The sequence below is a fragment of the Pteropus vampyrus genome, unplaced genomic scaffold (assembly GCF_000151845.1).
Source record: "Pteropus vampyrus isolate Shadow unplaced genomic scaffold, Pvam_2.0 Scaffold216, whole genome shotgun sequence".
Taxonomy (NCBI): Eukaryota; Metazoa; Chordata; class Mammalia; order Chiroptera; family Pteropodidae; genus Pteropus; species Pteropus vampyrus.
Window position 1 is genome coordinate 1,632,356 of NW_011888997.1, and position 16,010 is coordinate 1,648,365.

General features: G+C 36.5%; 1 protein-coding gene across 3 annotated transcripts in view; it reads right to left on the bottom strand.

The window, feature by feature from the left end:
- PIK3C2G (phosphatidylinositol-4-phosphate 3-kinase catalytic subunit type 2 gamma) overlaps window positions 1–16,010 on the bottom strand; it is a 274,730-nt gene that overhangs the window by 202,010 nt on the left and 56,710 nt on the right. For 2 of the 3 annotated variants that reach the window (XM_023538251.1, XM_011372934.1), the window contains exons 10-12: window positions 12,946–13,141; window positions 8,849–8,971; window positions 2,631–2,762 (exon numbers count right to left, since the gene is read on the bottom strand). In XM_023538251.1, coding sequence (XP_023394019.1) covers window positions 2,631–2,762; window positions 8,849–8,971; window positions 12,946–13,141 — 451 coding nt within the window. The remainder of the gene's footprint in view (window positions 1–2,630; window positions 2,763–8,848; window positions 8,972–12,945; window positions 13,142–16,010) is intronic. The other variant, XM_011372935.1, reaches the window with a different exon arrangement.

Genomic DNA, 16,010 nt, shown 5'->3' on the forward strand with positions numbered 1-16,010 from the left:
AACATCTTTTTAGATATTGCAAGCATGGTAGACAGAACAAATTTCTATAGACTTCTGTAAAGAGAAAATATGAGAAAGATGATTAGTGGAATTAAGATTAGAAGAGTGTTAGTGGTCTCCCTAGGAGATTGTTCATTCAGGGTAGAGAAAATCTGCATTGAAGGAATTTACCACAATTTAGAGATGCTAAATTGTAGTAACTGCCACACTATTTGTTTCGAATTTAAGTAGGGAAAGTAGCTCATAAAAATTGTTGAAGTGAGGATAACACTTTCTTATTGTAATAAGAAGGCATTGTGAATACAGTATAGATGCAGTAGAAATCCGTTCTGCAAAAGAGATGATTATAAAACTTCTGTGGGCAAAATTTTACTTTTGTACTTGTGACATATTTTTTATAGGCCTGAAGGTGAGTTTACGTGTTTGAAAATGTTGGTTTATTTTTATTTGTAGACATCCTTTCATGCAGCCATAACTGATATATCTGAGTTTGATCAGATATATCTGGAGCCCACAAAGATAGGAAACTTTTAATTCTGCATATTTTCAGATTGTATTTTATGTTAGAAAAAATAAAGACCAAGTGCCTATTATAACTCCATGTGGCCTTGTATGGGCAATTCAAACTGTAATAAATGAGATTTAATACCAAATGTTTATGGGCAGGGGTCATTCTGTGAAAGAAGTGAAATAAATGGCCTATATGCTATAATCTGGAGATACCTGCATCAAATGAATTGGGTTAGAATCTCTGTAACTTGGAGTAATGAGCACAGTGGGAGTCATGGCATCTCCCCCGTTGCCCCAATGATGGATTTCTGATTTCTTTAAAAGTACTGGATTTCTTTAAATTGTTTAGCTCAGGAGAGAGGCAGATTTTCTGATTTTCATGAGAAATGGTCTTTTGGAATTATATTTACAACAGCTTATTGAAGTGCTCTTTGAAATAACTAGTGTTTTTTGATGTGATGTCTCATCATTCACAATTCTGACACTTTCTCTTAGGAAAACACAACCTAGTGCCAGTCCCAAAGGGCATTACTTAAAAATGACCACTGTCTATGATCACTTGCATATATAAAATATTTGCCAGTGGTAAGTGATGTATGACAAAACAACATGGAGGCAGTATTCTTACTATTATAACCATCTAGAAAAAGGCCATGAAGATTAGTTTGAAAGACAAAAATATTCCAAACATTTTATACTTTTAACATCTATTGATTACCTATTATGTGCAAAGTAGGGCATCAGATAGTGGAAAAGAATGGAATGGATTCAATGTTTTCAATGAAATATTATTCTACAAACATGCTAGACCTTACAAACACTGCAGTTGGACCTTTAGAGAAACTCACTCATGGAAAAAAGGACACCCGCCATGCTGCTCCTAGAGAGAAAGTAATGGAAGTTCTTAGACCACATATCAAATTTTTGAAATATCTGCTAACAGCAGTAGATACTACTTTCAAGACAAAACTGTTTCTTATAGACTTTTGAAATTTTACTTCTATTCTAAATCTCCTATAGGGATTGATTTTTCCCCCAAATTCAATTTAGTAAACAAATCTCTAGTGGTTATCTATTTATAAGAGGTATTATGTAGGATGACAGATATTATAAAGATAAATCCATTCTCTGTCCTCAAGAAATATATACGTGGGAATGGGCTACAGCATGGAAGCAAATAATAGAGCAGCATGCACACACACACACACACACACACACACACACACACACACCCTAGATCAGAATTAATCCAACAAAAGCAATTTAAAAATTTTATCATGATTGTTTTGATGATAACTTATTTATATTGACTAAAGTTGGGAACTAAAAACTGGTGAAGAATTTTCTTAACATAGTTATATTACCAGATTTAAAAAAAATTAACAGGGGAAGGGAACAGTCTTTATAACAACATAAAAAATAACGATATAGTTTCTAATTTTTCAAAGGTCCTGTATTTTACAATTTGTTTCTAAAGCAAGTCTTGCCATATGAAAAATAACTAAACTGATTTATTTAAATACTTTTTTCCTTCATAGCATGGACAATCATGTAATTAACTTTATCAAATATTCTAGATATTAGTAATTCCAAATCCTTATGGTTATCATTAGTTAATTTTGCAATGGCCATCAGTTCTAATAGAATATCTTAACTCATAGTTGGCTTTCTTTGCTGAAAACAATATCATCTTAAAATTACCAAATATTTCTTCTTAGTAATAAAAAGTCAGTAAACCAGTTCATCATGTAATTTTACTTCAGCCCAAATCCCATGATTTATATTGTTTCTAGACAATGGTATTGAGCTAAATAATTTTGAAGTACTAAATGCAGAGAAATTGGCTGGTTAGAGAAGGAAAAGCAATCGTATAGGTCGTGCCAGTACCTTTTCATTGTAATGATCCAGGGGACAAGTTGAACTTGAAGCCTGTCCTCAAAGCCATTTCTACATTTTGCTTTTCAGTCCCACTTTCAGTAGTCATGATTTATATTGACCTACCTTGATTTTAGGATAAAATCTTTTTAATTTTCTCATTATTCCATATTTTGCAAGATATTTAGTTCCAAGGTGGTCTTTATTGAGACGAGAGCTTTATTAATCATAAATTATATACTTACTCTTTTGGAAACAATGGAAGGGAAGTCCAGGCCAATAATTCTGCATTGTTGGTTGCACAGATAATCCCAAACAGTTTTATAGTGAGCATAGATTCCCTCGGAAGTGACTTTATTTCGAGAGGAAAATTGATCCTTAAAATAAAAAAGTAGGTTATCTACCAGATTACAATGATATTTCATAAACATTTCCTTATAATGGTATGGGATAAAATTATTTAACTATATGAATTGAGGCATCCTCTTTAACTTTTGTGTTTAATCTTCTAAAGATGGAAATATAGCAGAAGTATGTAGAGTAATGAGACTGGTTACTCAATCATCGGGGATTGCCATAATTCTAATTTTTACATGTAAACTTTAAAAAAAAATTAGAATAACTTGGACATTTACTATTTATAAGCACAGAGGAAAGAATGGTTAACATTGTTTTAGAGAATGGAAAAAGGCAGCAAATAACTTGAAATAGGTCTTCAAGAGGAAGTTTGCTATAATCAAATGAAGATTTAGAAAAGAATATTCTAAGAAAAGAAAAGTGCATGGGCAAGGGCATACATGCATGAAAAGATTAAATATAGCTGATAAACAATGAGTGGCTCTTTGTGGTTAGAACAAGGGATATGGTCAAGTTGTGGGGAAGTTATGTAGGATACAATTAGAAAGATAGGTTGTTGCCAGAATGCTTAAGAACTGTGTATGCCAGGCAAAGAAATTCAAACTTTTTCCTAATGGCAAAAGAAAATATTTTAACAAGAGTCACAAATATAGAGAGTTGTTTACAATTTTAAATGTGGACTATTTTGGTTTATAATGAGATCCCAGGAATTTGGGAGATGATTGCTGAAATGCAATAGAAATACAATTTTTGGGTGTGTCAAGGTGAAGTAATTCCAAACTTAGACCTTAAAGCCTCAAGATAAGCATGGTGTTTAGCAGAGATCTATTTGTGAGACAAGGAAATGAAAGACATATTTTTTTAAGAGGCTAATACAGGGGAATATTTTTACTAGAAGATGAGAATGCTAGAGAGAAATGGAAAAATTGGAACAGAGACAAGAAGATAGGGGAAGATTCATGGAAAAAGATTCACCAAGGAATGGAAAGAAGAGAGGAGTGACTGGAAGAGCAATTGGGTGGCTTGTATTAGATGATATCTGATGGTGTTATGTATGAGGAATATGAACAGAATCCACTGGCCTTGAAATTCCCAGTTGAACTTTGATGTCAATTTGTTTAAGCAGTGTGTGAGGACCAAAGGGTATTGTCTAGCTGGAATGTGTTGACTGAGGTCGGGCCAGCTGAGGCCCCAGGAAATAATAAGCATCTTTTTGCTTTAAGAGTTGACTGTCTAATCTGGATACTAGGTAACAGTCCTTACTCGGGTTGTCAAATAAGACATTGGTGATTCCCTTTTGTGAATGGCCTGAGGAACAAGGAGGAATTAATTCAGCCCAGGGACCACACTGATCTTGAGGAAGTACACATTCCTCTCTTCAACATGCTGTTCCCAGAGATGAAGAAGTCCAGATCTAGTGTGGGTAGTAAGCAACTGACATGAGGAAAGACAAGAGAACTGTTTTAGAGATAAAATGAATAATTAATATTTGACCTACAGCATATTAGTGGAATAGGACAATGAAGAATTAAAGATGTTGTCTAGACTTCCAGATTATGTTATAGTGGATACTTTAACTGAGCTATGTAGTTTAGGGCATGATGTCATTGAATTAATAATAACTCTGGGATGTCGATATGTCAATAAGCTTTGTGTGGAGAAGATGAGTCAGAGGTTTGCCTCTGGATATATCTGCATTCAAGTATTGATTCTATGACCAATAAGATGTTCTTCCTTGAGCAACAAATTTAACCTTTCTAAGCCTTATTTTTCCTTCTCCATGAAATGGAACAAATATTGCATTACACGATATCTGGCAAATGGCAGTTTGTATGTCAGCATTAGATTCATTAAACAATGGAGTGAAGAAATTCTATTTTTCCAGATTAACAAAGTTTAGATTATTGAATATTAAATTGTTCCATGTTAAGATAACTAAAACTAAAAGTCTTGTCTTTCATATATTTAATACTCAATATTCATTTAAGATAATGTGGGCATATTTCTCAACTTAAAAGAAGCTCTGAAACTCATTGTAATATGTTAATGATTGTGGAGAATGCACAATAATATCTTGAATATTCTCTCTTTTACCTGTAATTGACTTTCTATTCAGTTTTTATATTTCTGTTAGGATGGGAGTTATAAATTCACTTTATTCCTCACATAATCTAGAATGTTCTTTTTTTCCTCATTGAGTATGGCTTCTTCATGTATAGCTTCACTTATTAGTAAGCTTTTCATATAAAAATGACAAAAATTCGATAAGTTACAGTGGATAGTTACTGCCAATCTCCATTCTGTCATTTTTATTAATAAAAATAAATTATTCTGGGGTAAGAATGCATGCTTTCTAAATAGTTATTTATTTATTTCTTGAATACTTATGGATTTTTAAAGCCCGAATAATCTCACATTCACTGAAAAATCTTTTGAACTTCTACATGGCTATTGAAAAAAAATCAAAGGAATAAACTTTTATATAAAAAAAGGAAGAAAAATACTTTAAGAGGCAATTCAGTAAGTGAAGTCAGATTGCTTCTTTTTATCCAAGCAGCTGGCACAGGCCTCAAGTTTTAACCATATGTTTGCCTTACTCTACTATTAAAAAATGACTAAACATTAAATTTTTCTTAAATATTTTTCTTCTATATGTGACGGTTTTCCTAAAATCAGAGTAAGTTTTTGATAATGAAATGGAAGATTTAAAAAGTCACATTATTTAGAACTCTACTCTTAATACTGATATATAACAATAGGCCATTGTATGGACTTTGACTTTTGTCTGAATGAAACAGAAGAATGACATGGTCTGACTTACATTTTTAAAAAGGTCATGTTAGCTGCTGTGTGAGAAGGATGATAAAGGTGCAAGGGAAGTAGAGAGACCATTATAAAGCTATTGTGATAATGATATAGGGAAAAGATGATGGGAGTCTAGACCAATGAAAGTGATGAGAAATAATATTCTGGAAATATTTTGAGGAGAGAGAGTCAGCAGGATTTCCTGGACTTTGCTTCTGAGAGGAGAGTCAGATTAAGAATTTGACCGGAACAACTGGAACTGGAAATGATCATCTAGAGTTTGGAATGTAAGATCAAGAGTTCAGTCTTAGACACGTTGAGTGTATAAATGTGGAGTTTGTGACCGATGCCTATGTTGGGAGTACTGGCATATAGATGGCATTGAAAACTATGTAACAATAAAACTAAAGGAAAGAGGATAGATACAGCAGAGAAGAGAGGCTTACGGGCTAAGACCATTATCAGTCTTTGAGAGAAAAAGAAGATGGAGAAGGTATGTCCAACGAGGGAGGAGGTAAGCTAAAGAATGTGGGTGCCAAGTGGAGAGCATATTTCAAGATAGAAGGTGAGATCAACTGTTCCTAACAGATTATGTAAGATGAAGACTGAGAAACAAGCATTAGATTTAGCCATGCAGGTCACTGGTTACAGTAATGGGAAATTTCAGAGGAGCAGAGAAACAGCCTGACTGAGGTATACAGTAGAGCAGAGGAAAAAAATTGAAGAAAGTGAATATAGACAACTTTTTGTAAGGGTTTTGCTGCAAAGCAGAGGAAAAAAAGGGGGTGGCTATTGGTGGAAGAATGAAATAGAGTTTTGTTTTATTTTTAACTTAAGATGTGAGAACTATTTGTAGAATATAATGCCTAAGGTTTTATATGTTGTAAGAAACAATATGGAAATCACAGTAAAACATCAGCTTTGGAGTCAGAGTGGGTCTGAGTACTAGTTGTGCCAGTTATTTGTTGTCGAGCCTGGGACGAATTAATTAATCTTTGTAAACATCAATATTCTGATCTATAAAATGGAGATGACAATACCTGCTACGTATTTTTGTTAAGCTGAGATAAGATTATATATTTTGGAGCTAAACTATGTTGATTGGAATATGATATGTGGTCAAAATCTATGTCACGTATAATTAAACAACGCAGTTTTTCTCCTTAAGTATATAATCCAATAATGAAATGTACAACCAATCATAGTGTAATGGCACATATTAATACAATATATGAAGAATGCTATGAAATGCTAGAAAACGGTAAATGTTTTTAATGGAAATAAAATAAAATGAAAATAATTCTTGGTTGATGTAACTAAGTATTGGGGAAATGAAAGAAACTTTCGCAGGGAATATAACACTTGTGTAGTCTTGAAGGAAGAGCAGAAATGTATATCAATGTAGTTATTCTAAGAACACTAATAATTTTCAATTTATTTTGAGACTTTTTTCCTCTGAAATTGGCTTTAGAGTGATATTTTTCTCTTGAATTGTTTATATGATGGAACATAGTTGTCATTTGAAACTGGGTCTGATTTTTTTTAAACAAACAGGAATAAGTTTTAATTCCGAAGAATAATTTTAGTAATTGAGCTAGTTAATAATATTTTTGAGGAGTCACTTATGACATGAAATTCATTCATTTGCCCACCTCCACTTACTGGACTCTTATTCTGTCTGGTGCTATGTTAGCTGCTAGGGATACAATGAAAAAAATTGTAAATAAAGTAAAAAACAAAACGAAAGATCATTTAGCAGAAGCAAAAAGACACATTCAGTAAAGGACCATTGAGGAGTAGTTTGTGGTTCAGACCAATCAACAGATGAAAAGGTAGCCAGTTTTTTTTGTTTTTTGTTTTTTTTTGTTTTCCTGAATGACACGGGGAAGGATTTACAGAGAAAGTGGAAGAATATCTTGAAATACAATTAAGTTACTCTCAAGGTGGCAGTGAAGGCATCATGCTCTTGACAGACGGAGGACTCTTAGCAGAGGCATAATTTCTTAGTTCATAGTTAGGATAAGTAGATCAGATGCAGAGAGTGACTTGGTGCAGGGGCAGGAGTAGGGCTAACTCTAGAGATGAAGATTCAGAGACAGAGACAGGCAGGGGCCAGACCACAGAGGGCCTGCGTGGTGCTCTTAATGCTTTGTACTTTACCTGGGGAACTGGGGAAACACTGAAGAATTTTACAAGCCGAGCTGATTCTGTGCAATGAAATGGGACTTTGTAATTGAAGGTCAGGTATTTGATCAAAGGAATAAGAACTTTAACCAAAGTAGGGGAAATAAAGGTTGTCCCAGTCTTAGACTAAGGAAGATTTGCTTTGGGATAGGAAGAACCATGGAGTATGTAAGAATTAAAGAGTAAATGTTATGTCTCAGGACATGTCTCCATTGATTGAGATAACACTAAGAGCGAGATAAGTGGTGTTATCTAACACCATCATAGGACTCCTAGAAATTTTGACAATTTATCAATAGGAAATACCATATTGGGAGTCAAATAATCTCCAAAGAAAGCCAGACCTTCTGAAAGGGCTAATAGAAAGTAAGCTGAAGAGTTTTCTTCCACTTTAGTGGGAAGAAAATTGGCTTTCAGTGAGCAGTGGAGACTCTAGCAAAATGACTGAAAGACAGCGGAGTAGTGTCATAGGAACAGCAAGGAAAATAATCAGTAACCATGAATCCCTATGAGTCCCTTGAGATTCTGAGTAAAGTGAGGGCTTGAGGTGGGAGAAACAGGCGAGGAGGAAGGCATGGATAATGTCAAAAAGGTACTTTTCCTTACTGACATAATAAACCTCTATAAAACGGGGAAGTAGGAGCCAGTCACTCCAAATTAGATGGCAGCTTACACAATACATAGATAATTATTGTCAGAAAACGTCATTGTTAGAAAAAAAAAATGTAATGAGCTTTGTGAGAAAATAGAGATTACGTATGCTATTTGGTAACTTCTTTCTTCTTTGTTATATCTGGAATCCTCCTCCCTCCAACTCTAAATAGAAGGTATTTTTTTTTATCCACAGTCTATCAATAATTAATAGTTCTCCTTTTTCCAATTTCCCTCTTTGATCAGTTGGATGGTGTGGATTGGACACTTGTCTAGGTTTTTAAATGGATGTTTAATCTGTTAAATTGAATAGTTTATCCATTAGCACTAGCATATTTATCATATCACTGAATCAAATCAACTGGTAACATTTTTTAAAAATCACATTTCACTTAAAAACAAAACAAAACAAAACTCTTAATCTTTATTAGATAGATGATCCTGCCAGAATAAAGATTAAACTTACGTTTCATTCCAGTTGACCAAGAAAAAAAACAATTTTTTGACTGGAATGTTTCTGTAGTTTCTCACTTGGCACAGCTTCTTTCCAGCATATGTAAGCCAACAGGAAAAAGAAAATGCTTTATAGCTAAAAAGAAACAACACTGATTCAATAAGCTGAACACTATTAAGGAACCAGTTTTCTGTATAGGTCAATTATTTTTATAGCTAAAAGTCAAATGATAAAGTGTTGTTTGCTTGTATAAAATATATTTTAAAAACTAATTTAAAAATTTATGATGGGTGATGTAAGCAAGATGGAAGAATAGGAAGCCCCAAATCCTCCTTCCCTCAAAAGATACCAATTAAACAGTAATATATGTATCTATTCCCTTTGTGAAAAATCCAGAAACAGAGGCTCCTGCACCACAGGCAAGTGCAAAACCAGCTACATAGAAATCAGTGAGAAAATTCATGGTACTCATTTTCTAGAGTGCGTCCTCCAGCAGATCAAAGGGAAACTCCCAACTACCAGCTTTTCCTTGTAACATATGTCTGGCATTAAAACATTTTAGAGAACTATCCAAGGGATTGGTTTCTGTTTTGCCTGAAACTAAGTGCTAAATAGGAATAGGTGCTAGATTAGGGCCCCTGAGAACAAAGGTGATGATTTGAACTAATACATACTCATTTATTACCGTCCTTCCCTTCACAACTCCCCTGCCCTCCCCGGCTTAGTGCAATATAAATAGGAGAAAACCCCCAACTCCTGGCTTCTCCCTGGGGAGAGAAAGAGTTGGAGTATGTGTCCAATGTTCCAGCTAAGGGCCTGGTTTCTGTCTTTCCTGTCCTAGAGAGTAGACAGGATTTGATATATTCTAGTTGCCTGGGGACCATGGACCACTGAGAACAAAAAAGAGCTGGGTGGCTTGCTGCTACTCCAGAGGATCTGTGGGACAGCAGAGAGAGGCTGATGGAACTTGGCCTTGCCACTGGGGATGGGGAGAGGGGAATGGGAAGAGTGGAATGTGCATCTGGCTTTTTCAGGTTGCTGTATGAGAGACTGGTTTCTGTCTTACCCAATTTAGAACACTGATGGGACCTGACATGCCCTGGATGCCTAGGAGCAGCTGAGAACAAAAAAGAGCTGGGCAGCTTAAAGGAGCACCAGAGAATCTGCAGTGATAGAGACTAGAGGGAGGGAGACCATTATCAGCTCCTGAAGAAACAAAGCCTCTCTGGCTGGGAATTTAAACACAAAAACCCAGAGAAGATACACCCACAGAAAAGTTTGAAAGGCCCCCAGAATATCTAGCTGGGCTGATTGGTAACATTCTTTCCCTGTAAGAAACCAGTCCATAAGGACTGCAGAGGCGGCTATTTTTTCAAATGCACAGATACCAATACAAAGTAACAAATACATGTTGAAAGAGGGAATCATGGCCCAACAAAAGGAACAAAGTAAATCTGTAGAAATTGACCTTAAAGAAATGGAAATAGGAGGGAGGGGAAAAAATGGCATAGTTGATAGAGGCTTTGTTCATTCCTCTTGAGACCACATCAAAGTCATGACAGAAACATGGAGCAAACAGCAAGCAAAGTCATCTGGGATCTAGATGAACCGCAGCACTACAACTGGGGATTAAAGTAAGAAATTAACCTGCAATGGTAGAAGGTAGGAGGTGGCGAAGACAGGAGGCTGCCCGGTCCCAAGTGGCTGAGTGAGACAGAGGCTGCAGCTGCCCCAGACGCTGCAGCCCCTGAAAGGCGTCATGTCCCCAAGTGGCTTTCTCATTGACAGACTTGCTTGCTCTGAGCACCAGCACTGGCTGGGCTGCTGGGGGGCGGCCTAGGAACTTACAGGGGGACTTTGAGTTGTTAGAGCAAGGGCTGGAGGCGAGGCTCTCTCCCCAGCAGAAGTGCTAGCAGTATCCATTGATCCTCTGTTGATCCCTCCCCGCTTTCAGTATGCGTAATTAGTATCGCCATAGCTGAGACATCACGGAACTGAATAACAGAGGTCGCTCAGTCCAGAGGATTCCTTGAAACTCTGCCTCCCCCAACTTATGACCCCACCCAAGCCACATCCAGGTGTGTCCTTGGGGAGTCCAGTGCTCCTTGTTGAGCCAGCCTCAAGACCTGTTGGCAGCTAGCCTCGGTTTTTGGCCTGGCCTCTTGAGGCAACTATAAGCACAGCATCTGTGGGTTGCTTGCTGAATCTTAACAGGTGGCCTCAGAAGGGCATAAGATGACGCTAAACTTGGCCTGCAGTTGAACTCTTATTTTGTACCTACCAATTTGTTTTTCTTAATCCTTTACCCTTTTTCATCCATAATTCATTAATTACTTTAAATATGAATGGACAAAAAAAGATATATTCTATGCAAATGATAATCAAGAGAGCAGGAGTGGCCATATTTACAATAGGCAAAATAGACTTCAAGCCAAAAACTTTAAGTAACAAGAGACAAGGACATTAAATAATGATAAAGGGGTTAATTTATCAAGAGGCTATAACAATGGTAAATATTATGCACTCTAAAGTGAAGCCAATATATTAAGCACACATTGACAGAATTAAAGGGAGAAATAGATAGCAACAGAATAATACCAGATGATCTCAATACTGGCTATAATGGATGGAATCAGAAGGAAGCTTAATGAGGAAACATAGGGTTGGACAACCCTATAGATCAAATGAAACTAACAGATATATACAGAACATTCCACCCAATAGCAGGAGAATACACACTCTTTTTCAGTGCACATAGAACATTCTCCAGCATAGGTCACATGTTAGGTCACAAAACAAGTCTTAACAAATTTGAGAAGACTGAAGTCATACCAAGTGTATCTTCTGACCACAAGAGAACTAGAAGTCAATAGCAGAAAGAAAACTGGAAAATTTACAAGTTAATAAAAACTTGTAATAACCAGGGGATCAAACAAGAAATCAAATCAAGAAATTAGAAAGTATCCTGAGAAAAATGAAACAAACATACACTATTCAAAAACTTATGGGATGCAGCAAAAGCAATACTTAGAGACAAGTTTATAGCAGTAAATGAATGCCTACGTTAAAGAAGAAAGATCACAAATAAACAACCTAACTTTAGACTCAAGGAACCAGAAAAAGAACTAAGCCCAAAGTTAATAGAAGGAAGAAAATAATAAAGAATAGAGCATAAATAAATGAAACAGAATGGAAAATCAATAGAAAAAAATGTGTCATACCATGCTCTATGCATATAGCTTTATCTGACTATATAGTTTTTACATGAGAATTAAAATTAAATGTATTAGTAGTGAAAAATTATAAGAGAACATTCTTTAGAGTAGCAATTTATTATATTACACATCAGGCTTTTAAAGTTCATTATAAAATCAAAAAAGAAAAAGCATAAAGGAATCAATCATCCCTTGGGTTCTAAAGAAATGTAGATAGAGAGATAGGCAGTTTTTTCTTTTTACATAAAAAAGTAAAACTTCCTTTTTAATTAATTCTATAAATATGTTTACAGTTCAGTTATTTGCAAAAATTCAGGCTAATATAACAAATATTTCTATTTTTACTAAAATTATTTCTTATAGCTTTTCTTGAGAGGCTAAATACAGTGAGTACAATAAATCCATTAATAAATTATTCTCATCAATTTTAACTGATTTAATCAGTATTCTCTTATAGATTTAACTCACAACTTGACAGGAATCAGAGTAATTTTTTTTCTATTTTTTAATTATTCTCGATTTTCTTGTGTGTTTCTCTTTCTCTCTCTCTTTCTCTCTCCTGGTAATTGGAATTGATCATTTAGATTCAAACATTAAAAAAAGAAAATTTTAAGACAATTGCTAAGTAGGATGGGTGTTTTCTGTTTCCATTATGATATATTAACAATACACAGTTATTTTTAATATGGAAAATGGGAGTAGACTTGAGGGAAAAAGAACATGAATTAGGAAAAAGCTAAAAAAATGATTTAAAAAATAAAGATAAATTAATGCTGATTACATTTCAAAAATTTATGAATGATTTGCTCCTATAAATAAGAACAAGACAAATTATACTCTAATTAGAAACTATGCAAATATTAATACTTTTGTGAAAAACTCACTGCCACTCACCTGTGCACCCAGATCTCTGGAATATTGTGAGCTGCATACACTGTGAAGCTAAGGTGGGAATGGAGCCCAGGGTTTACAAAGGAAACACTATCAGGTGTATTTAGAGGGTGGAAATCTGCATAAAAGCTGCTGCAATAGACATCAATTAGCTGGTAGATGGATGTGGATAGTTCAGTTGTCACTTTTTCTATCAAGCCTAGGAGGGAAAATGATAGAAATCAGGTCATCTCTGAAGTGTCATATTTATCATTACCCATCTATTATAGCTTTGAAATTTATTATAATAACATTTAAATAAAATTTAATTAAAATGACCCTCCATCAACTGAAGCCAATTAACCATCTGTGCCTCTATATGTAGCCTGGGTTAGCTGTTAGTAGTGTAGGTAATTAATAAGCTTTCATATCTTCAGTTGCAGAAATTTGGAAGCACAACCTTTAATCACAAATCAGGGTTTTGGACTGTTAATTTGGCATTCTGATCAACTGTAATTTGCAATATTTTTTGTTTTAGGTTATAATTGTTTAGAATTAATTTTCAGACAAGGACCATGTTTTCTACATGGCTTATAAGTTCTTCAAACAAATTCTACCTAAAAAGTTAATTATAATAAATTCGATTATGCTTTTTTGTTTACCATTAACTGAACACTAATCATACATTGCACTGATATAAAAAGAGAATGGTAATAGCACATGGCTGGAATCTGAAATAAGCTTGAAATAAAAGATTTATGATGTTTACTAAATCTCCTCAAAATCAAAACAAAGCCTTACTGGAGTTTTACCATTAGTTATTTAAAGGGAGTCTATTGATTTTTCCTGAAAGTGACTTGAAGTATCGTGAAGAAAAAAAAAAGAAAGACTAAGTACAGGAGCTAATAATTTTCAAGGGTGTGACTCTTTTCATGCAGCCCATTTATTTCAGGTCACATGAAAGGGTCACCTGATTAATGAATTTAGGTAGGCTTTCCTGAGAATGACTTTCTTTCTCCTGATAAACTCTCTTTGCTGGAGAAATTCCTACCTGAGAGGTAGAAAGAAGTAGAAGAGACCGATGAAATGGATCAGGTAGAACTGGTAGCTTTGATCCAAATCAGGAAAAATGGCACCATTACAACAGAGAAGCTTATGAGAATGGGATTCATCCCGGGGGTGGTGTTCAGTGTCAGATCTCTTAATGGGGGACAGTGAATAGCATCCACTGCTGGCATTTTATGTGCAGTGGTGAATGAGAGAAAGATTATAATTATTAATATGCTCACTATTTGCAATTATTTTTGTTTTAATATCCAACTATAGTAGTATTTTAAAAGTTAAATGAATAAACTCCAATAAAAAAGATAAAATGATTATTATTTACCCAGATGAAGAAAATCTTGAATTGACAATTATTTAAGTGACAAAAGGGTTTTAAGAAATGAAAAGAATGTATGAAATGAAATGTTATGAATGAAATGTCTGGTTCCCTTCACCTCCTCCTCCTCGTTGTCCCCCTGATGGGCTTTGCTGACAGAATCTAGAAGGGGGCTGGTCTGGGGTAGGGGGGCGTCACAGGGCTAGTTGTGGTCGTAACCAAGGACCCCTCAGTGCGGATCTGCTGGTGGTCCTCGAAGTGACCACATCTAACAGGCCTCATGCAATCCTCGAAGCCCCACAGCCTCCTTAAGCCCCACAATCTCATCTGGGTAAATGAGAGGCAGAAAACCACGCGAAAGAAACCAGTCTGATCCGATCTAAACGTGTCCCTCTTCCATTCTGGGCCAAAAATAAGTACTGAAATGCTGCATTTTAGATATTTCTACTTTTCCGCCACCTCGTCCTGGAGAAATGAAACGTAACCGCAGCGTGGCCTGTGGAAGGAATGCAGAAGGAAAGAATTTTCTTAGCAGCTCCCACACCAGAGGAACTGGGTGCAGGGCTAAGGAGGAGTGCCGGGCCTCGAGGCGGCCTCAGGAGCTGGACATCTTGTCAGGAACCTGAACCCGTGTCCCTGAGGGTACTAACTGCTGCTAGGCCACCAAGTAGGCAATGCTGACATAGTTGAGTAAGAGGCAGAGCCAACCTCCGGAGGGAACAGGCGTGTCAGGCACACACAATGTAGTGGTGGATGACTTTGGCGCGGCAGACGAAGATCTCGTAACCATCCTCCTGCTGCTTAGCATCCGCTGGCTGGATATAGTTTTAGAAGCCAGCCTCGATCCAGGCTCCCCTTGGGAATACTGCACAGCCTCCTCCTTCCAGTGACATAGAAGGGATCGGCCGCGATAGGGTGCCTTCTCTCAGCAGGTCTGTGCTGACTTCGCAACCTCCTGGCAAACTTACGAGTTGTAGACCTACGGGGCTCAGAGTGCAGTCCTTTTCCAGGGAAGCGTCTAGTGGTACTGGAAGCGCCTCCACGAGGGAGATGGCCTGCATGGCCTTGGCTTTGTAGTGGTCCAGACTGGACCCCAGATTCCAGGTTCCTCTTCCGCGGGTTGAACAGGCACAGTGGTTCTTGCCTGTCCCACTTGAGGTTCCAGACGCCGGGCCTGGGGCGCCTTTCGCTGCCACTTTCCGGATGCCGGCGATTCAGCATTTGAGGCTCCGCGTGTGCGCATGCACTCAGGGCTTCTCCACTGCCACTGCTGAACATAGTGGAGAAGAACATGGCGACAGGCGACCGAGCTCCCGGGGCAGCAGAAGAGAAGTTTACAGAACAAGTAAGCACGTCATTAGAAATTATGTTCTTAAAAATCTGCTGTGATTTGATTCCGGCGTGTGCCTAGTGAAGTCGCACTGTACTGTCGTTTATTCAAACCCACGTAAGTCGTTTCTGAAACCCAAGTTGATTTTTGGTTTCTAGTTGTTTTGAAAAGAAAATAGTACGAAGAGCTAGCTTTTTCTTGCAGCAGTCTGCAATGTTCCGATGCTCAGACATTTGGATACTCAGGAGAGAGGCCAGCTTCAGTATGGGCTTCTTTCCACATCCTGTCCTTCACCAGGTCTATCCATAATTAAGCGTTTTTGTTGTCGTTCAGCACATGCTATTATTCACTTAGTTATTCATAATTTTTGTACAAAAT